Genomic DNA, 24,840 nt, shown 5'->3' with positions numbered 1-24,840 from the left:
ATACCAGGACCTCAGAATTGGTGCTGGATAATCCCAGGGGCTCAGAGCTGTTGCTAGATAATTCCAGAACCTCAGAACTGATGCTGGATAATCCCAGGGGAACAGAACTGGCCATGGATAATCCCAGGACCTCTGAACTGGTGCTGAATAATCCCAGGAGTTCTGAACTGGCGCTGGATAATCCCAGGACCGCAGAATTGGCTCTGGATAATCCCAGGAGCTCAAACCTGGCATTGGATAATCCCAAGAGATCAGAACTGGTGCTGGATAATCTCAAGAGCTCAGAGCTGGTGCTGGATAATCTCAGGGGTTCAGAGCTAGTGCTGGATAATACCAGGACCTCAGAACTTGCACTGGATAATATCAGGGGATCAGAACTGGCACTGGATAATCCCAGGGCTCAGAGCTAGTGTTAGAAAATCCCAGGAGCTCAGACCTGGTGCTAGATAATCCCGGGAGCTCAGAACTGGTTCTGGATAATCCCAGGACCTCATAAATGGAGCTGGATAATCCCAGGGGCTCAGAGCTGTTGCTAGATAATTCCAGGACCTCAGAACTGGTGCTGGATAATCCCAGGGGAACAAAACTGCTGCTGGATAATCCCAGGGACTCAGAACTAGCCATGGATAATCCCAGGACCTCAGAACTGGTGCTAGATAATCCCGGGAGCTCAGAACTGGTTCTGGATAATCCCAGGAGCTCAAAAATGGTGCTGGATAGTCCCAGGGGCTCAGAGCTGTTGCTAGATAATTCCAGGACCTCAGAACTGGTGCTGGATAATCCCAGAGGAACAGAACTGCTGCTGGATAATCCCAGGGACTCAGAACTGGCCATGGATAATCCCAAGACATCAGAACTGGTGCTGGATAATCCCAGGGGAACGGAACTGCTGCTGGATAATCCCAGGGACTCAGAACTGGCCATGGATAATCCCAGGACCTCAGAACTGGTGCTAGATAATCCCGGGAGCTCTGAACTGGCCCTGGATAATCCCAGGACCTCAGAACTGGCTCTGGATAATCCTAGGAGCTCAGACCTGGCGTTGGATAATCCCAGGAGCTCAGAACTGGTGCTGGATAATCCCAGTACCTCAGAACTGGTGCTAGATAATTCCAGGACCTCAGAACTGGTGCTGGATAATCCCAGGACCTCTGAACTGGTGCTGGATAATCCCAGGAGCTCAGAACTGGTGCTGGATAATCTCAAGAGCTCAGAGCTGGTGCTGGATAATCCCAGGGGCTCAGAGCTAGTGCTGGATAATCCCAGACCTCAGAACTGACGCTGTATAATCCCGGGAGCTCAGAGCTGGTGCTGGATAATCCCGACCAGAACTGGTGCTGGATAATACCAGGACCTCAGAACTGCTCTAGATAATCCCAGGACCTCTGAACTGGTGCTGGATAATCCAAGGAGCTCAGAACTGATGCTGGATAATCCCAGGGGAACAGAACTGGCCATGGATAATCCCAGGACCTCTGAACTGGTGCTGAATAATCCCAGGAGTTCTGAACTGGTGCTGGATAATCCCAGGACCTCAGACCTGGCTCTGGATAATCCCGGGGCTCAGAACTGGTGCTGAATAATCCCAGGGGCTCAGAGCTAGTTTTGGATAATCCCAGGACCTCAGAACTGGTGCTAGATAATCCCGGGAGCTCAGAACTGGTTCTGGATAATCCCAGGACCTCATAAATGGTGCTGGATAATCCCAGGGGCTCAGATCTGTTGCTAGATAATTCCAGGACCTCAGAACTGGTGCTCGATAATCTCAGGGAAACAGAACTGCTGCTGGATAATCCCAGGGACTCAGAACTGGCCATGGATAATCCCAGGACCTCAGAACTGGTGCTAGATAATCCCAGGAGCTCTGAACTGGCACTTGATAATCCCAGGACCTCAGAACTGGCTCTGGATAATCCTAGGAGCTCAGATCTGGCGTTGGATATTCCCAGGAGCTCAGAACTGGTGCTGGATAATCCCAGGACCTCAGAACTGATGCTAGATAATTCCAGGACCTCAGAACTGGTGCTGGATAATCCCAGGAGCTCAGAGCTAGTGCTGGATAATCCCAGGGGCTCAGAGCTAGTGCTGGATAATCCCAGGACCTCAGAAATGGCACTGGATAATATCAGGGGCTCAGAGCTAGTGCTGGATAATCCCAGGGACTCAGAACTGGTGCTGGATAATACCAGGACCTTAGAAATTGTGCTAGATAATCCCAGGCCCTCAGAACTGGAGTGAGGACATTGTGGGATCACCGAACTGTTGCTATATAATCCTGGATGTTCATAATCGGTGGCATGTTATCCAAGGAACTAATTTATTCATAGGCAGATCTCAAAAATGCTGAACTACAGATTATCCTTTTTAATCAGATGCTCAGAGGGGACTATTGATTGCAGTATTTAGAATGTCTCTCATGCAGGTACAGGGTCCTGTTGACTGGTACCAAAGGAAAGAATTTGATGAGTCTAGTCACAGTTCTGAGAGGTGCAAGGGAAGGGTCATGAGGAGGCTAGCTCAGCATGACAGCTGGATAGGTCCAGGGGAATCAGAATAAATGTCACTGTAGGCCGGTTCCTGGTCAGAACATCTTTTAAATAAAAGTCATGGAAATTTCATTTCCTGCAGTAGCAAATGCTGGAGCCACCAGCACCCAACTTCTGCTCAAGGCAAACCGGTCTGGGGGACCCACACATGGTTCATACTTAGGACCATCACAAGCTCCAACCTCCCAACCATTGCAGGAATTGATGTGAGACGCAGCCCCAAGAAGGCAGCCATCATCATAAATGACCCCCATGCCCTGATGATAGCCTCTTCTCACTGCTACCTTCAGGCAGAGGAACGGAAACCTGAAGACCAGCGCCTCTCGGTTTCTTTCCAACAGCTTTCCCATTGTTACATTAATCATTCCATGAAAGTCAATTTGCTGGAGTGGGATAATCTAAGATGAGAGGGCATAACTGTTGGGTGAGAGAGTGAGATTTAGAAGGGACAGAACGAGACAATTCTTCATTCAGAGGGTGGTGGGCACATGGAACGAGGTGCCACATTATAGCTTCCTTTAAGAAGCACTTGGAGAAGTCATGGATGGGAGGGGATTGGAAGGGGCCAGGCCTAATGTGGGCAAGTGGGACTAAAGCAGGGGGACTGCTCCAACTCTACAAAAGAACTGTCTATACCCTATTATAAGTCACTTTTTGGACGAGAACTACTGTGAATATTTAATATCTAATTTATGTATTTATGCAATTAATTCAATTGAATTCTTAATTCAATTAGTTTACTTTTATGGTTTTTCTTACAAGCACCTGTTTGGCTGCAGCTGGTAGGGATTTTGATGCATGTGTACACTGACTATGACAATAAACTGATTATCATTATTCCTTACACTTCAAGCCAGAGGATTAACCTTGGTCTAACAAAGAGCAAAACAAAACATGGGCAGAGCAGCACCAACCATACCTACATAAAAATGAGCACAAAAACCATACAGCTATTTGCAGCACAGAAACAGGCCAGTTTGGCCCTTCTAGTCCATACTGAACATCTTCTCCCACCTAGTCCCACTGGCCCGCATTCGGCCCACAATCCTCCACACCTCTCCCAACCATATACCTATCCAATTTTTCCTTAAATATTAACATCGATCTCGCTTCTACCATCTCTGCCGGAAGTTCATTCCATACCCACACCACCCTTTCGGTGAAGAAATTCCCCCTCATGTTTCTACTAAACTTTTCTCCTTTTACTGTCAATCCATGCCCTCTTCTTCGAATCTCCCCCACCCTCAATGGAAAAAGCCTATCCACATTGACTCTGCCTGTCCCCCTTATAATTTTGAAAACCTCTATCAAATCATCTCTCAATTGTCTACACTCCAGGGAATAAAGTCCCAGCCTGCTCAACCTTTCCCTGTAACTCAAACCCTGAAACCTCTCTATACTGTTTATATCCTTCCTGCAATTCAGCTACCAAAACTGCACACAGTATTCCAAATTTGGCCTTACCAATGCCTTATACAACTTCAACATAACATCCCAACTCTTGTATTTTATCCTCTGATTTATGAAAGCCAACATACCAAATGCCTCCTTCACCACCTTATCCACATGTGATTCAACTTTCAGAGAATTATGTACCATGATTCCTAAATCCCTTTGTTCCATTGTGCTCCTCAATTGTCTACACTTTAGTGTGTATGACCTATTTTGATTAGTCCTACCAAAATGCAGCACTTCATATTTATCAGTATTAAACTTCTTCTGCCATCTTTCTAACTGTCCTATATCACCCTGTAAGCTTTGATAATCTTCCTCGCTGTCCACAACACTGCCAACCTTTGTACCATCTGCAAATTTACTGATCCAATTTGCTAGCCTATCATCTAGATCATTAATATATATGACAAACAGCAATGGACCCAATTACTGATCCCTGAGGCACGCCACTCATCACTGGTCTCCAATTCAAACAATTTTCCACCACTAAACTCTGGCATCTCCCATCCAACCATTGTTGAATCCATTTCACTACTTCATCATTAATACCTAATGCTTCCACCTTCCTTACTAACCTCTGATGGGGAACCTTATCAAAAGCCTTTCTAAAGTCCAAATAGACAACATCCACCACCTTCCCCTCAACAACCTTCTTAAAGGGTGAAAAACTACAGCATGCTGTTGTGCAGAGGGACTTGGGAGTGCTTGTGCATGAATCGCAAAAAGTTAGGTTGCAGGTGCAGCAGGTTATTAAGAAAGCAAATGGAATGTTGGCCTTCATCGCTAGAGGAATTGAATTCAGGAGTAGGGATGTAATGTTGCAACTGTATAAGGCACTGGTGAGACCGCACCTGGAGTACTGTATCCAGTTCTGGTCTCCATATTTGAGGAAGGATATACTGGCTTTGGAGACGGTCCAGAGGAGGTTTACTAGGTTGATCCCTGGGATGAAGGGGTTGACTTATGATGAAAGATTAAATCATCTAGGATTGTATTCACTCGAGTTCAGAAGAATGAGAGGAGATCTTATAGAAACATATAGGATTATGAAGGGTATGGATAGGATAGATGTAGGAAGGTTTTTTGAGCTGGCCGGGGAAACTAAAATGAGAGGACACAGTCTCAAGATTCGGGGGAGTAGATTTCGGACAGAGATGAGGAAAAATAGTTTTTCCCAGAGAGTAATGAATGTTTGGAATTCTCTAACCAGGGAAGTGGTTGAGGCTGCCTCATTAAACATATTTAAAATTTGGTGAGATAAATTTTTACATGATAGAGGAATTAGGGGATATGGGGAGAAGGCAGGTAGGTGGAGTTAGGTCATAAATTAGATCAGCCATGATCGTATTGAATGGCGGAGCAGGCTCGACATGCCATCTTTGGCCTACTCCTGTTCCTACTTCCTATGTTCCTATGTTCCTATGTAACCTCCTTGAAAAACTCTATAAGATTTGTTAAACATGATCTGCCCTGTACAAAACCATGCTGACTACTCCAAATCAATCCCTGTCTTTCCAAATAGTTGTATATACCATCTCTTAGAACACTTTCCATTAATTTACCCACCACTGACATCAGACTTACAGGCCTATAATTACCAGGTTTACTTTTGGATCCTTTTTTGAACAGTGGATCAACATGAGCCACCCTCCAGTCCTCCGGAATTTCCCCCATGGCCAGTGACATTTTAAATATTTCCGTCAATGCTCCCACTATTTGTACACTAACCTCCCTCAGGGTCCAAGGGAATATTTTGTCAGGACCTAGAGATTTATTCACCTTGATCTTTTTTAATATATCCAACACTACCTCCTCATTAATTCTTATATTGTCCATGAGCTGCCTACCATATTTCTTCACTTCATCTGGCTCAATATTATTTTCCTTAGTGAATAATAAAGAAAAAAATCATTAAAATTTCTCCCATCTCCTCTGACTTCTCACGGAACCTACCCCCCCCCCCCCCCCAATCTTCAAGGGATCCAATTATATCCCTCACTATTCTTTTACTTTTAATGTGCCAATAGAAACCCTTTGGATTTATTTTTACTTTTCCTGCCAAAGCAACTTCATGTCTCCTTTTAGCCGTTCTAATTTCTTTCTTAAGATGTTTTTTACACTCCTTATTCTTTGGCTTGGCTTCGCGGACGAAGATTTATGGAGGGGGTAAAAAAGTCCACGTCAGCTGCAGGCTCGTTTGTGGCTGACCAGTCCGATGCGGGACAGGCAGACACGATTGCAGCGGTTGCAAGGGAAAATTGGTTGGTTGGGGTTGGGTGTTGGGTTTTTCCTCCTTTGCCTTTTGTCAGTGAGGTGGGCTCTGCGGTCTTCTTCAAAGGAGGCTGCTGCCCGCCGAACTGTGAGGCGCCAAGATGCACGGTTTGAGGCGTTATCAGCCCACTGGCGGTGGTCAATGTGGCAGGCACCAAGAGATTTCTTTAGGCAGTCCTTGTACCTTTTCTTTGGTGCACCTCTGTCACGGTGGCCAGTGGAGAGCTCGCCATATAATACGATCTTGGGAAGGCGATGGTCCTCCATTCTGGAGACGTGACCCATCCAGCGCAGCTGGATCTTCAGCAGCGTGGACTCGATGCTGTCGACCTCTGCCATCTCGAGTACCTCGACGTTAGGGGTGTGAGCGCTCCAATGGATGTTGAGGATGGAGCGGAGACAACGCTGGTGGAAGCGTTCTAGGAGCCGTAGGTGGTGCCGGTAGAGGACCCATGATTCGGAGCCGAACAGGAGTGTGGGTATGACAACGGCTCTGTATACGCTTATCTTTGTGAGGTTTTTCAGTTGGTTGTTTTTCCAGACTCTTTTGTGTAGTCTTCCAAAGGCGCTATTTGCCTTGGCGAGTCTGTTGTCTATCTCATTGTCGATCCTTGCATCTGATGAAATAGTGCAGCCGAGATAGGTAAACTGGTTGACCGTTTTGAGTTTTGTGTGCCCGATGGAGATGTGGGGGGGCTGGTAGTCATGGTGGGGAGCTGGCTGATGGAGGACCTCAGTTTTCTTCAGGCTGACTTCCAGGCCAAACATTTTGGCAGTTTCCGCAAAGCAGGACGTCAAGCGCTGAAGAGCTGGCTCTGAATGGGCAACTAAAGCGGCATCATCTGCAAAGAGTAGTTCACGGACAAGTTTCTCTTGTGTCTTGGTGTGAGCTTGCAGGCGCCTCAGATTGAAGAGACTGCCATCCGTGCGGTACCGGATGTAAACAGCGTCTTCATTGTTGGGGTCTTTCATGGCTTGGTTCAGCATCATGCTGAAGAAGATTGAAAAGAGGGTTGGTGCGAGAACACAGCCTTGCTTCACGCCATTGTTAATGGAGAAGGGTTCAGAGAGCTCATTGCTGTATCTGACCCGACCTTGTTGGTTTTCGTGCAGTTGGATAATCATGTTGAGGAACTTTGGGGGACATCCGATGCGCTCTAGTATTTGCCAAAGCCCTTTCCTGCTCACGGTGTCGAAGGCTTTGGTGAGGTCAACAAAGGTGATGTAGAGTCCTTTGTTTTGTTCTCTGCACTTTTCTTGGAGCTGTCTGAGGGCAAAGACCATGTCAGTGGTTCCTCTGTTTGCGCGAAAGCCGCACTGTGATTCTGGGAGAATATTCTCAGCGACACTAGGTATTATTCTATTTAGTAGAATCCTAGCGAAGATTTTGCCTGCAATGGAGAGCAACGTGATTCCCCTGTAGTTTGAGCAGTCTGATTTCTCGCCTTTGTTTTTGTACAGGGTGATGATGGTGGCATCACGAAGATCCTGAGGCAGTTTACCTTGGTCCCAACAAAGCTTGAAAAACTCATGCAGTTTGGCATGCAGAGTTTTGCCGCCAGCCTTCCAGACTTCTGGGGGGATTCCATCCATACCTGCTGCTTTGCCACTTTTCAGTTGTTCGATTGCCTTATATGTCTCATCCAGGGTGGGAACCTCATCCAGCTCTAGCCTTAGGGGCTGTTGAGGGAGCTGGAGCAGGGCGGAATCTTGGACTGAGCGGTTGGTACTGAAAAGAGATTGGAAGTGTTCTGACCATCGGTTGAGGATGGAGATCTTGTCGCTGAGGAGGACTTTGCCGTCTGAGCTGCGCAGCGGGCTTTGGACTTGGGGTGAGGGGCCGTACACAGCCTTTAGAGCCTCGTAGAAACCCCTGAAGTCGCCAATGTCCGCGCTGAGCTGTGTTCGTTTGGCGAGGCTAGTCCACCACTCATTTTGGATCTCCCGGAGTTTGCGCTGAAGATGGCTGCATGCGCGACGGAAGGCTTGTTTCTTCTCTGGACAGGACGGCTTTGTAAGGTGAGCCTGGTGGGCAGCTCGCTTCTTTGCCAGCAGCTCCTGGATTTCCTGGCTGTTTTTGTCAAACCAGTCCTTGTTTTTCCTGGAGGAGAAGCCCAGTACCTCTTCAGTGGATTGCAGTATGGTAGCCTTCAACTGATCCCAGAGGGTTTCAGGGGACGGGTCCGTGAGGCGGGTTGCAACGTCGAGCTTTGCTTTGAGGTTTGCCTGGAAGTTTCCTCTCGCTTCGTCTGACTGCAGTTTTCCAACATTGAACCTCTTTCTGGGGGCTTTATTGTTCCTGGGCTTTGGCTTGAAGTGAAGGTTGAGCTTGCAGCGAACCAGCCGGTGGTCAGTGTGGCATTCCGCGCTAGGCATGACCCTGGTGTGGAGCACATCTTGTTTGTCACTTTCTCGCACCAGGATGTAGTCCAGGAGGTGCCAGTGTTTGGATCGGGGATGCATCCAGGTGGTCTTAAGGCTGTCCCTCTGCTGAAAAAGGGTGTTTGTAATGACAAGCCGCTGTTCTGCGCAGAGCTCCAACAGGAGGCGCCCATTGTCGTTGCACTTGCCGACGCCATGCTTGCCCAGGATTCCTGGCCAGGTTTCTGAGTCTTTGCCGACACGAGCGTTGAAGTCGCCCAGGATGACAACCTTGTCGGCTGTAGGGGTACGTTGGATGAGGTTGCGCAGGTCGGTGTAGAACTTGTTCTTTTCTGCTGGTTCCGCCTGGAGGGTTGGAGCATAGACACTGATGAGGGTGATGTGACGCTTGTTTTGAAGTGGGAGTCGCATGGACATGATTCGGTCCGAGAGGCCTGTCGGAAGGTTTTCGAGTTTGGAGGCAATGAAGCTCTTGACCATGAAGCCTACACCAGATAGGCGTCGTTCATCCGAAGGCTTGCCAGACCAGTAGAGTGTGTAGCCCGCGCCGCGTTCTTGGAGGCTGCCTACATCTGCCAGGCGGACTTCACTGAGAGCGGCTATGTCGATGTCAAGTCTGAGGAGTTCATGTGCAATGAGGGCAGACCGACGTTCAGGTCGGTGGCTGTCAGTCTTGTCTAGCATGGTTCTGATGTTCCAGCATGCTAGCTTGAGTTTGTGAGCATCTTTTGAGGGGGAGGACGTGGAGGGGGAGGACGTGGAGGGGGAGGACGTGGAGGGGGAGGACATGGAGGGGGAGGACGTGGAGGGGGAGGACGTGGAGGGGGAGGACGTGGACCTGTCCTCGGGCCTGCGCAAAGGAGCTTTTAGGTGGAGTGCAGTGCGCGCAGTACTGGCCCCACCCTTTACACCCATGGTTCGTGTGCCGTGGCCAAGCAAGCTGGGATGTGGCAGCGAGGTCCTTGGGTCGTAGGTTTTATATCGGAGTGGCCTTCTCCTATGCAGGTTTCTTACCCGGGCTGGAGGGGCCTGCCTCCCCTCCTAGGTCGGTCCATACTGCCCGGACCGGGGCCGAGGCCGCCGCAGTTCACCCTGTGCCTGGACTGGGGCCACCGCCTCCCACTCCCTGCCCGGACCGGGGCCTCCGCCTGCCTCACTCGACCGAGGCCGGGGCCGCCGTCTCCCCCTTGCTCCTGCCCGGATCGGGGCCGCCGCCGTCTACCCTTCGCCCGGACCGGGGCCGGGGCCGCTGCTGCTCTCCCTGTGCCCGGACTGGGGCCGCCGCCTCCCCCTTGCTCCTGCCCGTATCGGGGCCGCCGCCGTCTACCCTTCGCCCGGACCGGGGCCGGGGCCGCTGCTGCTCTCCCTGTGCCCAAACTGGGGCCGCCGTCTCCCCCTTGCTCCTGCCCGGATCGGGGCCGCAGCCGTCTACCCTTCGCCCGGACCGGGGCCGGGGCCGCTGCTGCTCTCCTTATATTCCTCAAGCAATTCACCTATTCCCTGCCATTTATACCTGTTGTACACATCCCTCTTCCTCAGAAACAAGTTACCAATATCATTTGAAAAGCAAGGCTCCCTACAGTTTCTAACCTTTCCTTTAATCCCCATGGGGACATACCGACTCTGTGCTCTCAGAATTTCTCCTTTGAATATCCTCCATTTATCTGCTACATCCTTCCCTGAAAGTATTTTATCCTAATCCACACCCTCCAAATCTTTTCTGATCCCCTTGAAATTTGCTTTCGTCCTCAAGAATCTCAACCTTTGGCCCATCTCTATTCTTTTCCATTACTAGCCTAAAACTAATAGTATTGTGATCACTGAACCCAAAGTGTTCCCCAACAGAAACCTCTGTCACCTGACATATCCCGTTCCCTAATAGGAGACCCAATACTGCTCTCACTCAAATTGGTTCGTCTACGTACTGATTAAGAAAACTTTCCTGAACACACTTAACAAACTCTACCCCATCCAGCCCAGTTAATGTTCGGAATGTTGAAATCTCTCACAATGACCTCCTTGTGTTTATTACACATATATGCAATCTCCTTACAAATTTGCTCCTCTAATTCCCTCAGCCCATTAATATATTCATGCTGTTACCATTCCTCAATTCTACCCAAATAGCCTCGCTGGACGATCCCACCAAACCATCTTGCCACAGCACTGCTGTAATGTTCTCTCTAATAAGCAATGCACCTCCTCCACCTTTTATTCCCCCCTGTTCTATCATGCCTAAAACAACAGAATCCTGGAATATTTAACTACCAAGCATGCTCTTCCTTCAACCAAGTTTCAATGATGGCCACAATATCATATTTCCATGTGGCCATCCATGCCTTAAGCTCATCCTCTTTATTTACTATGTTCCTTGCATTAAAATATATGCACTTAAGAGAATGTTCTCCACAAATACTCCTTTGGTTATCATCTACTTTTACCTCTTTCCCTTGTTCATTAAAAAAAATTTATGTTCTGTTTCCTCCCTTCCTTCCAATCTAGGTGTTCTTCCTCCCTAATCTCCATACTCTCATTCTGATTGTTACCAAGCTGAGTTGCACAGCAAAGTTGTGCTCAAGAGAACCTGTATGAGCTGAGCAAAGAAGGCTGTGACTTCACCTGGGTGCTGCCCCCAGAGTCACTATTCTTTTGGAAACTGTCAATACCCAATGTCTTTGAAGGTTTCATTATAGACTCAGTACCTTGTCCACCATCTGCTTGTGAGTGAAGTGCTCGACCCTTTCTCCATTCAGTTCGATGATCCGGTCATTGGGTCGGACCCCAGCAATGGCAGCAGCACCAAGAGGAGAGATTTCTGTCATGAACAGCCCAGGAACTCCTGCCAAACAGAAGCATTCAGTGAAAACTTTTCCCGGGATCAGTCAGGAGAGAAGTTTGCTGCCTCAATGTAGAATGATCATTGGCCCTCAATACTTGAACACATTTAAAAAATAAACCCATCATCTAAAGCAGAGAAACTCAAAAGCTCCAGATAGAGTCATAGAGCCATACAGCATGGAAACTTGCCCATTGGCCCAACTTGCCTTCACCAACCAAGATATCCCATCCATACTAGTCCCACCTGCCTGCATTTGGCCCATATCTCTCTAAACCCATCCTGTCTGTCCAATGTTTTCTTAAACATTCTATAGTACCTGCCTCAACTACCTCCTCTGGCAGCCTGTTCCATACAGCCACTATTCCCTGTGTAAAAATATCACCCTCAGTTTCCTGTTAAATCTCTCTGCCCTGACCTTAAACCTACATCCTCTGGTTCTCAATTTCCATACTCTAAGCAAAATATTCTGTGGAATCTTGACCAGACAAAGAATAGCTAGAGGAACTCATCAGGTCAGACACCATCCATGGGTAGAAATGGTCAGTCAGTTCCCATCTTTTCTCCACCTACTCCTGTATTTACATTTTTGTCCCTCTCTCTCTCTCTCTCTCTCTCTCTCTCTCTCCCTCTCTCTCCCTCTCTCTCCCCACCCCCATTGCTAATGGTTTCTCCCTCTACCTGTCTCTCCACCTCCCACATGTTCTGTCTTGCATCATTTCTGGGCCCCTCCCACAGCTTTTTTCCTCCTTTATAAATGTAATGAAACCTATACCACTTTTGTCCTGATAAAAGGTTCAGAACCTAAATATTGACTGACTAATTCTACCCACAGATGCTGGCTGACCTGTTGAGTTCCTCCAGCAAATTTCCATGGTGGGGGAGTCTGGGACCAGAGGGCACACCCTCAGAATACAAAAACATCCATTTGGAACAGGATGATGAGTAACTTCTTTACCCAGAGGGTGGTGAATCTGTAGAATTTGTTGCCACAGTTGGCAGTGTAGGCTGTCATTCAATATAACTGAGACAGGGGTAGATTGGTTCTTGATTAGGAAGGGAATCAAGTGTTACAGGAAGAAAGCAGCAGAATTGATTGAAAAGGATAGTAAATCAGCCATGATGGAATGGAGATGCTGACTTGATGGGCTAAATAGTCTAATTCCGCTCCAATGTCTTGTCCATGGTCAATTCTTTTCTTCATCTAAAGTCTTCAGCTTTAAACAGGACAGCTCCAACCTATGACAGCAAATTGCTGTTTGGCATGGTTGGCATAGGACCAACACTGTTATAGCGCCAAGGATCAGGGCTTGAATCTTGCACTGTTTGTAAGGAGTTGGAATGTTTTCCCCATGTCTGTATAGGTTTTGCTCAGGGGCTCTGTTTCCTCCCACCATTCAAAATGTACCGGAGGTTGTAGATAAATTGGATGTAATTAGGCACCACAGGTTCATGGGCCAAAATGACTTGTTACTGTGCTGTATGTCCAAATTTAAAAAAATTAATTTAAATTAAGAATTAACACTAATATCAAAGCTCAATACTAAATCGCATCTTATTAAGATGTTCAAGAATGTAAGCAAGGCCTAGTTAATGTGTCTTACTTCTTGTGTTTTCAAACCCCTCCTAAATTTCAGACCAGCCCCAGCACAGACTCCAGTTACAATGGGAGAACAGCACTAACTTCAGCTTGGTTTTGTTGGTTAAGTGGTCATCCACATCCTGGTTAACTGCTGTCACTGTGCCATTAGACAGAAAGTTCTTTCTGTAGCACCACTAGTCACAGTGTGGGCAACTCATGATGATACAGATGTAAGGGGAAATGCACTCTCCACCTGCCTGGATGAGGGAAGCTGCAACAGCACAAACTCAGTGCTATCCAGGACAGTACAATCCATATGATCAGAACCCCCATCCACCAAACTCAAAAACTCACTCCCTCTACCACCAGCCACAGGATACTGCAGTGTGTACCATCTATAAGACACAGTTATTCACCCAGACCACTCCAACAGCACCTCTCAACCCACAGCTCAACCACGAAGGAAGGTGCTCCAGAGAGAACAGTCTCTTCTCAGAACTGAACGTTTCTGCACAGAGGGTGTTGGGTGTATGAAACAAGTTGCCAGAGGAGGTGGTTGAGCCAGATGGTAATGCAATGTTTGAGAAACACTTAGATATATATCAATATCTGAATAGGATGGTTTTGGAGGGAAATGGGCAAAAGGCAGACAGGTGGGACTAGTGTGGATGGAACATTTTGGTCAGACTGAGAACATTGGGCCAAAGGCCTGCTTCCACGCTATATGTCTCTACTACTCTATGCCAGGGGGCAGCACATAGCTTTCATCCAAGTTCACCCATACCCATACCTGTATGTCACCAGTTCTTTATTGCTGGGGCTAAATCCTGGTCCTCCTTCCCAAAGGAGGTGGCTCATCATCGCCTTCTCAAGAGGTATTTAGGGATAAATTGCCTCACCAGCAATTCCCATGTTCTGTAAAGGCATAATTATTTCAGGAAGGCCTACCACAAGTCTTTGGTAGAAAATATACCAGAAGGCTCAGTAGGAACAGACAGCAAATCGATGACTTCATACTGTGCCTTGGAAAGACTATCAACTCAGTAAATTAAATATTCAAAGAGTTAAAACATTCTTAAATGTATGTCATTTTATTTGTCCATGTAAGTATGAGCATTCAATAAGGGAAATGTTACCAATATAACTCACTTTCTCGAGGAGAATCATATAATTGTTCAGCATGAAAAAAGGTCATTCAGCCCAACATCCATGCTAACTAGTGGGCACCCATCCAGATGTATACCATCTCCTAGCACCAGTTGGTCCCCTGCCTTGTATACCTGGGTGATTCAAGTGCTGCTCTTGACACCTCTTGAAATGCTCTAGTTCCCCCACTTTCTCTGGCATTGTGTACCAGGTACCCACCACTCTCAGGGTGAATAAGATGCCCCTTCAATTCCCTCTAAATGTCTCACCCCTCACCCTCTATAATTACTGAATTAAACAAGAAAGTCTGTGGATGCTGTTGTATAGCTTGAGAGCAGCAGCTCTCATATTACCAACCTCTGATAAGGGGCAAAGTTTCCTGTATCCTATCCATGCCCCTTATCATTTTATTGCATCTCATTCATGTCCCCTCTACTGCTCTATCTGCTTTAGGGAGAACAGACCCAGCATCATTCACTTCGGATCTGGTAAAGTTTGGCGTAGCAGTTAATACAATACTGTTACAGCGCCATTGACGAAGGTTTGAATCCCACACGGACTGTTAGGAGTTTGTACATTCTCCACGCGCCTGCATGGGTTTCCTCTAGGTCAGCGGTGTCAAACTCAAATTCACGGAGGGCCAAAATTAAAAACTTGGACTAAGTCGAGGGCTGAACTAAATATTTATTGAAAATTTTCAACAACATCTGCATGTTTTCTCTTCTTTCAACATATGTAATGTTAAACTTTAGGATATAACTTTAGGAGGATAATGTTACAGGTCAGGAGTAGGTAGCTCAAGTTCACCCTTTGCTTGACCTGAGGGAAACATATTTGGTCCCTGTGGAGATGTAGTCAGCATTCACAGGCTGTGTCCATTTTGGCCTGCATCAGGACTCAGCATTTCCTGCTCACTCCTCAGGCTCTAGGCCTCTATTCACCCTCGACCCACCATCCCTCTACCTGACCAGTCCTTTACCCAACCTCTACTCACCCCTCACTCCACTCGCTCTGCCTCTACCCACCCCATCCTATACACGCCCCTCTACTGCCTCTCCCCTCAACCAGTTCCTCCCTCTACCCGTCTCTCACCCTCTAATCACCCCTCCCCTACTCGCCCTGCCCCTCCCCTTTTACCTCTTCCCTATCCACCCCTCCTTCTACTCATGCCTCCCTCTAACTGCCCCTCGCACCACCATAACTTCCCCTGCCCATTACTCCTGACCTACACCCTCTGCCCACCCCTGCTTACCCACCCACTCAGGCCCAGCGCGCTGCCGATCAGCCTTTGCGGACAGCCACCATCTCTCTCTGCACGTGCAGGGCCGAACCAGCCGTCCCTGGGATCCGCGCGGGTGCAAGCGCTGAAGGCTGTGGCGACCGGGAGAAGTGCGCTCGCGCTGTGGAAGGGCCGTCCGGTGCCAGTTGCACGGGGCCCGCGCTACCCGGGGTCCGTGCGCAGCCTGCCATGTCCATCGCACCGACAGGAAATCATAGGCGCTCGCCCATCCGCCGCACCGCTCGACAGGTGGGAGAAGTGACTGGTTGTGCGGGGAGCCTTCCAACCGGCTTGCCGGCTGATGACATCGACAGACTTCTCGTGTTACAATTTCTCGTGTTACAATGGGGAAGGATGTGCAATGAAGGGGGAGGATGGTGGGGGTGACATTACCAAAAAACAGCATGGGCTCTCGCTGCAGGGCGGGCCGCTTCTAATACATTTTTGAAATGATCTTGCGGGCCAAATATAATTATATCTTTGGCCCGCGGGCCTGAGTTTGACATGTGTGCTCTAGGTACTCTGGTTTCCTCCCACCCTTCAAAAATGAACAAAATTTCTTGGTTAATTGGTGTATTTGGGGGCACGAGCTCATGGGCCGGAAGGGCCTGTTAGCATACTCTAAAAGAAAGGATATACCTTCAATGGTTTTCAGTGAAAATCCAAAGCCCTGGTCTTGTTTCACCAGGAAACAGAGTTTTGGTCGGAGTGTTGTCCCACCGACTCCATTCAGTATTGGCCGTTCTGGGGTCGGTCCAGCACTGCTCAACTGCAGTAGGTCAGAACCTTGTTCCTTGGCTTTCACATATGAGTCACCGTCTAACACCGTCAGACTGACTGAGGTCCCTGACTTCTTGATCAGCTCCACCACCTGAAACAGAGAGAGGCAGGGGATGTAGGGTGGAAGAGTCGGTCAAGGGGATGATGTCAGGTTCCTCGCATGGTTTATCAGATCACAGTTCCTCTGTCGCTCCAGCTCTTCTCTCTCCCCACATTTGCCCTTTTCAAACATTGCTCCAATTCCCTATTGAGAATTCACTTCCTCCCTTTCAGACAGCATTAAAATTTCCCCTTTCTCTGCAAACAATACAAAGATAGGAGAAGGGGCAGGTACTGGTGAGGAATCACTGAAGAATGGAGGAGACTGGGCAAGGAAATAGCAGATGGAATACAGCCTAGAGAAGTATATGATCATGCACTTTGAAGGAATACAAGTGTAGACTATTTTCTAAACAAGCAATGAGTTCAGATATTAGAGGTGCAGAGGGACTTTGCAGTTCTCATGCAAGATTCCCTAAAGTAACTTACAGGTAGAGTCGGTGGTAAGGAAGCCAAATGCAATGCTAGCATTCATTTCAAAAGGGATAGCAGATGAAGGAAGAGGTGAAATAAGGGATTGGTCAGACTGCTTTTGGAGCAACTTTGGGCTCTTTGTCTAAAGAAGGCTTTGTTGGCATTCAAGAGGGTCTAGAGGAGGTTCACAAGAATGGTCCCTGGAATGAAAGGGTTATCATATGAGGAGTGTTTGATGGGTCTGGGTCTGTACTCACTAGAGCATAGGAGAATGGGGGCGATCTTATTGAAACCTATCAAAGACTGAAAGGCCTGGATAGAGTGCCAGTAAAGAGGATGTGTCCTGTGGTGGAGGAGTCAGGACCAGAGGTCACAGCCTCAGAGTATAAAATCATCTTTTTAGCACAAAGATGAGGAGAAATGTCTTTACCCTGAGGGTGGTGAATCTCTGGAGTGCATTGCCAAGTCATTGTGTATATTTAAAAATGAAGTAGATGGGTTCTTGATTAAGAAGGGAATCGAGGTTTACGGGGAGAAGGCAGGAGAATGTGGTTGAGAAGTATAGTAAGTCAGCCGTGACAGAATGGCAGGCAGATTCGATGAGCAGAATAGTCTCATTCCATTCCTATGTCTTATGGTCTCATCTCTGGATCTTCTGTTCCCTTTCACTCCCTCACCTACCCTCCTGTCTCTTGATTTACTCCAGCAATGTCCTTGCTGATTTTGAATGTTCCCTCAGACCTTGCTTGGATCATTCCAGGAAACCTCCTCCAGTCTTACTCCCAGGTCTTCATAAATTCCAAGGTCAAGCAGCCGGAACTGAAGCTAAACACCATCACCTGGAGGAACTGAGCGTGTGGAGCAGCATCAGAGGGAGGAAAAGAATGGTTGATGTTTCAGTCCGGAATCTTTAAATGTTGCAGAGCAGCCACCAAACCTACATCCTCTTGCCCCATCGAACCTACGTCTTTTTCATCTTCCAACATAACAGTGTCTCAACCCTGTATTTTCCTGTTCTACCTCTTCCCCAAGATCTACAAACAGGACTGTCTTGGAAGGCCCATTGTTACCCCAAGATCTACAAACAGGACTGTCTTGGAAGGCCCATTGTTTCTACCTGCTCTTAGCCTTCCAAATTTCTTTATTTAGATCCATAGAACACTACAGCACCGAGACAGACGTCAGCACATCTAGTCTGTGCTGAGCTATTATTCTGCCTCAGACCATATCCTTCCATACCATCTCATCAATGTACCCATCCAAACTTTTATGATGGCATGCAGAGTCAGACCCATCCTATCTGGCACATTACCTGTGGATGTTCTTCATTGTCCACGAAAACCCCATTGACCCTGAGCACTCGATCCCCGTCCCTTAGGCCCATGCTGTCTGCAGGCCCTTCCTTCACCACAGCGCGGATCAGGTGACCCATCACATTCTTCTCAATCCTTAAGAAGAACCCATAGCTCCCGCCTTCCTTCTTGGATAGCTGACAAACTCTCGGTTGAGGTGTCACCATCATTGCCGTTCCAGAGACCTGAAATGAAAAACTCTCTGTGTCAGTCATTGGCCTTGCTGGTGACCTAAGTAGACAAGTATGTGTTAGGCTCTAGGAGTGAACTGCAATTTCCTGCTTCATATACACCAACATAGTAAATTATTCAGCAATTATGTCCACTTTTCACATTTCATTATGGCATAGAATATGTTCACGCGACTGACCCACAGCTGCATTGTCAGATCCAGCTCCAACAGTCTCATCATTCGCAGATGACACAACAGTAGTTAGCCTCATCAGCAACAACAATGAGTCGGTGTACAGAAGAGGTGGAAAATCTCATGAAATGGTGCGAGAGTAACAATCCGAGACTCAACGTGGACAAGATGAAGGAGATGATCGTGGACTTCAGGAGGATCAGGAACAACCACCCTCCACAACACCAACAATTCTGTGGTAGGGAGAGTGGAGAGCACCAAATTCCTTGAGTTCACTTAACTAGTGACCTACTGTGGACACTCAATATCTCCTCACTTGTCTGGAAGGCGCAAAAGTGACTGCACTTCCTGACCAAGGCTACCGGCCACCATTATGTCAGAGAACATCCTAGCCGGCTACATCATAGTGGGTATGGTTGCTGCAGAGAAATGGATTAGAGGTCAATCCACAGGACCATAAGAGTTTGTACATTCTCCATACGTCTGCATGAGTTTCCTCTAGGTGCTCTGGTTTCTTCCCACCCTTCAAAAACGTACAAAGTTTCTCGATCACTGGAGTCTCCCTCTTCCCCCCACCCCGATCGATGTGATCTTCTGGGATCGTTGTCTGAAGAAGTTGTGCAAAATCATTGATGACCCCTTCCACCCCACACACAAACATCTTTCAGCAGCTTCCATTGGGGAAGAGATGCAGGAGGATCAGAGCCAGCTCCACCAGGCCAAGGAACAGTTTCTTCCCACGGGCCGTGAGAATGATGAGCGACCAAAGGAACTGCTCCCACTAACCATCTAAGACTCTCATTTGTGCAAAACAATATCTATTTATTTATTTTTATAGATAAAATACTTGTCCTGCATATGTATTGTTTGTCTGTATGTATGTTATGTCTGGTGATGTGTCGGCACTGAGAACCGGCATCACCTACGGCTCCTAGAACGCTTCCACCAGCGTTGTCTCCGCTCCATCCTCAACATCCATTGGAGCGCTTTCATCCCTAACGTCGAAGTACTCGAGATGGCAGAGGTCGACAGCATCGAGTCCACGCTGCTGAAGATCCAGCTGCGCTGGGTGGGTCACGTCTCCAGAATGGAGGACCATCGCCTTCCCAAGATCGTGTTATATGGCGAGCTCTCCACTGGCCACCGTGACAGAGGTGCACCAAAGAAGAGGTACAAGGACTGCCTAAAGAAATCTCTTGGTGCCTGCCACATTGACCACCGCCAGTGGGCTGATATCGCCTCAAACCGGGCATCTTGGCGCCTCACAGTTTGGCGGGCAGCAACCTCCTTTGAAGAAGACCGCAGAGCCCACCTCACTGACAAAAGGCAAAGGAGGAAAAACCCAACACCCAACCCCAACCAACCAATTTTCCCCTGCAGCCGCTGCAACCGTGTCTGCCTGTCCCGCATCGGACTTGTCAGCCACAAACGAGCCTGCAGCTGACGTGGACTTTTACCCCCTCCATAAATCTTCGTCCGCGAAGCCAAGCCAAAGAATTTGTACAATCAGATGGCAATAAACTTGACTTGATAGAAGGAGACTATTTGGCCCATTGTAATGATGCCAGCTCTCAGAACAATCCCATTGGTCCTATTCCTTCATTCACACTTCCCCAGATTCTGTTCAATCTCACCTGCCATCAAGTCCTCCAATTCTCCCACCACCCTCCTTCTATTAACAGGCACATCTTGTGGAGTATGGAAGGAAACCAGAGCATCTGGAACTGGACCAGGACCCGCACGATTCTGCACAAACAGCATCCGAGGTCAGAAGTGAGACAGTAGCTCTGCCCAGTAGCAAGACTCTGCATCCCCCCCACTATAAACAAGTTTTCTGGTTGCAAAGGAAACAGCGGCTCTCTGCAAGACAAAACGTATTGCAGTTGTGCTCAATAGTCCAAGACTACGCTGGGTATTTGGTCTCCTTACCCATAGAAGGATGTCAGGGCAACACCTGAGCAGACTGGTTCCAAAGAGGCTGGATTTATTGTGTGGATAGAGACTGAGAGGAAGGAACTGGATTCTCCAGAGCTCCTTGGCTGGGTTCATTAAGGATGTCTCCTCCAGCTAAGGAGACTAAAACAGGATCACAGGATCAAAATGAAATTGGGAGAAATGTCTTCATGCAGAGGGCCGTGAATCTCTGGAATTCTCTACCCTGGAGGCTCATTAGAAACAGAGACCATTCGATTTTGGAATATTTTGGGGAAATGCAGGAAGACGAATCTGAGGAAGCTATGACCTTGATGAAGAGTTGAAGCAGTTCCAGGATCAGGTGGACATTTCCTGCTCTTGTTTATATCATATTCTCAAGCAGCTGCTGACTGCCGCCAGCCGTCCTGCTGCTCTTGATCCCTGGAGTTGGAGTTTCTCGAATCAAAAATCACAGAATTTCACACCAGTTGCATCACACTGGAGGTCATGCAGCATGTATGACCCCTGTAGGGGGCTCAAAGAGCATAGCCAGAAGCAAGCCATCCACTTCAGGCCTCTACTTCTTTCACCAGCGCTGGGGAGCCAAGGCTCAGAAGTGCTGTCAGCCCTTCTTGTTCCAGGGAAACAACCAGGCTGGCTGCTGTTAATGGCTGCAGCGGCTGGCCAAGAACACAGCCTTCTCTACCTGTGAGATGCAATCAGCAGCTGACACCTCCTCATCCACACCGGGGCCCAGATTAGCGTCATCACAGCCACAGCCATTGAGTCCCAGATCTGGCCTCGAGGGCCTCCACTCCGTGCAGCCAACTTGACAGAGATCCGAACCTATGGTACCAAGACCATCCACTTACAGCTCGGTCAGCAGAAGTTCTCGTGGAGGTTCACCATTTCATCTCTCAAAACCTTGATCCTGGGTGTTGACTTCCTCCTCACCCATGGGCTCCTGCTCGACCCCCGAAGTAGATGACTTGTCGATGCCTGTACCTTCCAATCCATTCGTTTCAACACCTCTCGCTCAAAGCAGCCACAGATGGCCACAGTCAGCACATCCAAGGACGAGTTCCAGCACGTGGGATGAGTACCCATCCCACCTCAAGCTGCAGTTCTCTGCTGTCTCACCATGCCACGGGGTGTTTCATCATATCCCCACCCAAAGTCTGCCAGTCCATGCCAAGGCACGCCGGCTCCTGCCGGATAAGCTCCAGATAGTGAAAGAGGAGTTCTCACATCTGCAGGAGCTAGGGATCATTCGACACTCTGACAGTCCTTGGGCCTCGCTGCTCCACTTGGTCCCGAAAGCTTCCGATGGCTGGTGCCCCTGCAGAGATTATCAATGGTTTAATGACGCGACAGTACCTGACCGTTACCTGATCCCTCACATTCAGGACTTTACATCCAACCTGCATGGCGCAAGGGTGTTCTCCAAGTTCGACCTGGTGTGTGGATATTGTTACAGAGTTCTGTGTTGTGCATTGACCTATGTGTTGTGTGGTTTTACGTTAAAAAGTGACAGTTTGCCTTAGAGAGCCAAGGTGAAGGTGGACTGCTGAGAGATTGGGAGACGGACTGAGCATGTGCAGAAAATGGAAAAAATTTTTGGATTTGGATGATAAACCACCACTGGGTGGTACTGTGGAGTGGAAGAAGGCCCAGAGCACGAGTCATGGTCTGGAGGACAGTTTAGAATGTTGGGATTTCAAAAAGGATGAACATTCCAAAGGCAGCCAGAAGGATCCAGACCAAGCCAGTTGGTCCTCACTCTGCAAGCAACACAAGAAGACAACTTTGAATTTTGTGCTCTCATTCTCTCTCTCTCTCTCTCTCTCTCTCTCTCTCTCTCTCTCAAAAATCTTTTGGCTTCAGTTTACCAAACAAACTGAATTTTGTTTGTAATCTTTGCTTCAGTTGAGATCAAAGTTTTGTGAGTTTTGTGAGTCTTGTGTGTTTTGTGTCTAAGTTTTTCTGTGGGCTGGTTGGAAATATAACAGACTTTACTTACACATGTTATATTTAGGCTGGGGAATTTATTAGTTTTACACTGTTATAGAAATTTGCATAGTAACCAGTGGGCATTGTTATAAAAGGGGGGATTTTGGAATTAAAGTTTGAAAGTGAATTTTTTGTTAATAAAGTCATTGTTCATCTTTACCCCTGTGTGATATGCCTTCTTTGTGGTTGTTGGTTTGATCTTGTAATACTATCATCAAATCCTGGTGCACCCTGAGGACGTCCCCAAAACGGCCATCATCACCCTTTACGGCCTGTTCAAATTTCTACGAATGCCTTTTAGGCTCAAGAATGCAGCCTAGATCTTCCAGCACCTCATGGATACGGTGGACAGAGATTTGAACTTTGTGTTCATTTATCTGGACAATATTCTTGTCGCCAGCAGAGACCGGGCACAACCCAAGTCTTACCTGCGCACCCTCTTCTTCCGACTGGCTGACTTCAGCCTAACAATCAACCTGGCCAAATGTCGGTTCAAGAAAGAGTCCATACAGTTCCTGGGCCATATTATCACAGCCGAAGGAGCTACACCCGCAATCAGGGAGTTCCCGCGCCCGGACAACCTCAAGTGGCTACAAGAGTTCATGGGTATGGTCAACTTCTACAACTGATTTATTCCAGGTGTTGCACTCATCATGCAACCGCTCTTCACCCTCATCGCGGCCAAGGACAAGACACTCGCATGGACTCCAGACGCCAGCAGGGCATTTGAAGCCACAAAAGATGCCCTTGCGAAGGCTACCCTGCTCGTCCACCCGTGCACCGACCTTCATACGGCACTCTCCATCGATGCCTCCGCCACTGCCGTCGGTGCTGTCCTGGAGCAGCAGGTTAATGGACAGTGGAAACCACTAGCATTCTTCAGCTGACTTCTTCATCTGCCAGAGTGCAAATACAGCACTTTTGACCATGAGTTGCTGAGCATGTACCTCGCTGTGTGTCATTTTCGCTATTTCTTGGAGGAGAGGTCTTTCACCATTTTTACTAACCACAAACCCTTCACTCAGGCGGTCGCTATGGCTAGAGATTCCTGGTTGGCCTGCCAACAGCATCACCTGTCCTTTGTGTCGGAGTTCACCATCGACATTCGGCACAAAGCGGGGAAAGATAACATGGTCACCGATGCCATCTCCCAACCAGCCATTTGCTCGCTAACACCCGGGTTAGACTACGACCAGCTTGCCCGGGACCAGAAGTCCGACAAAGAGATGCAGACCTTCAGGACAGCCATCACAGGCCTGCGGTTCCAGAACCTGCACCCATTGCCAGCTTGCCAAGGTACACAGGCACTCTGGTGTGCTTGGACTTCGAACATGACCCAGAGTGGTTCAGCCACATACATGTGGACATGGTCGGCCCCTTACCCGTTTCCCGAGGTAACCACTACCTTTTGACGGTGGTAGACTGCACCACTTTCTGGCCCGAGGTGATTCCGATGCCAGATGCCTCCGTGGACTCCTGCTTCCAAGCACTTTTTACCGGTTGGGTTGCCCAGTTCGGCATCCCAACCCACCTCACCAGCGACCGAGGTGCATAGTTCACCTCCGTGCTCTGGGCACAGATTGCCAACAGACAGGGAATCAAGCTGCATCACACAACAGCCTATCACCCACAGGCCAATGGACTGGTCAAGCGATTGCACCAGCACTTATGGCCTGCCTCACCAGCCCTGACTGGTGGATGAGCTGTCTTGGGTACTCCTGGGCATCCGCTCAACACCCAAAGAAGACCTGAAGGCGTCATTAGCTGAGGTGGTCAATGGTGCACCGCTACCCCTGCCCAGTGAGTTCATCAGTCACCACACAGTTTACTTCCCCACCTCCAGGCTCAGTTGGACTCCTTCACACCCCACCACCACCCAGACATGGCACATGGGCCTCCTACGTCCCCAGCGAGCAGTATTCTGCGGAATATGTCTTTGTCACGTGAGGCCCGTCCACAGCACCCCTTCAAAGACCATATGAAGGGCCATACAGAGTCATCCAGAGTTCAGGATCCACCTTCACACTGGATATCAGTGGTAAGAGGGAACTGTTTACTGTGGACAGATTAAAGCCAGCACACCTCAACCCCAATGAGCCAATGGTGGCGGCCCAGCCCAAGAAGTGAGGCCGCCTGGCAAAGAAGGACATTGGCGCTGGTTCTGGGGGGAGTGACTGTGTGCCCTCATGCCATTAGGCAGGCGAACTGGCCCCACCTGTCACGGTCCCAGCAGGGCAGCCAGCCAAAATAGTGCCATCAGGGGTTTCTTCCCAACCTTGGCACCAGTCTTAGAAGCCCACGCTCTGTGGCCCACGTGACGCCCGGATGACGTCCGGACACACGGCGCGGTTCTCAGCCAGGTCCAGACTGGGAGAATAAGATCAGCCAGGCAGACCTCAATAAATCAGTT

General features: G+C 48.5%; 1 protein-coding gene across 4 annotated transcripts in view; it reads right to left on the bottom strand.

The window, feature by feature from the left end:
• Positions 1 to 24,840, bottom strand: part of LOC138739058 (Na(+)/H(+) exchange regulatory cofactor NHE-RF3-like) — a 55,737-nt gene that overhangs the window by 6,300 nt on the left and 24,597 nt on the right. For 2 of the 4 annotated variants that reach the window (XM_069890469.1, XM_069890470.1), the window contains 3 exons: positions 18,103 to 18,327; positions 16,137 to 16,368; positions 11,357 to 11,493 (listed from right to left, as the gene is read on the bottom strand). In XM_069890469.1, coding sequence (XP_069746570.1) covers positions 11,357 to 11,493; positions 16,137 to 16,368; positions 18,103 to 18,312 — 579 coding nt within the window. In that variant the 5' untranslated portion in view covers positions 18,313 to 18,327. Of the gene's footprint in view, positions 1 to 11,356; positions 11,494 to 16,136; positions 16,369 to 18,102; positions 18,328 to 21,808; positions 21,997 to 24,840 lie in introns of those variants that run through there. The other 2 variants (XM_069890468.1, XM_069890467.1) reach the window with 2 other exon arrangements.

Source organism: Narcine bancroftii, chromosome 7 (assembly GCF_036971445.1).
Source record: "Narcine bancroftii isolate sNarBan1 chromosome 7, sNarBan1.hap1, whole genome shotgun sequence".
NCBI lineage: Eukaryota > Metazoa > Chordata > Chondrichthyes > Torpediniformes > Narcinidae > Narcine > Narcine bancroftii.
The sequence above is the reverse complement of the archived record's forward strand: the minus strand, read 5'-3'. Positions and strand labels throughout refer to the sequence as shown.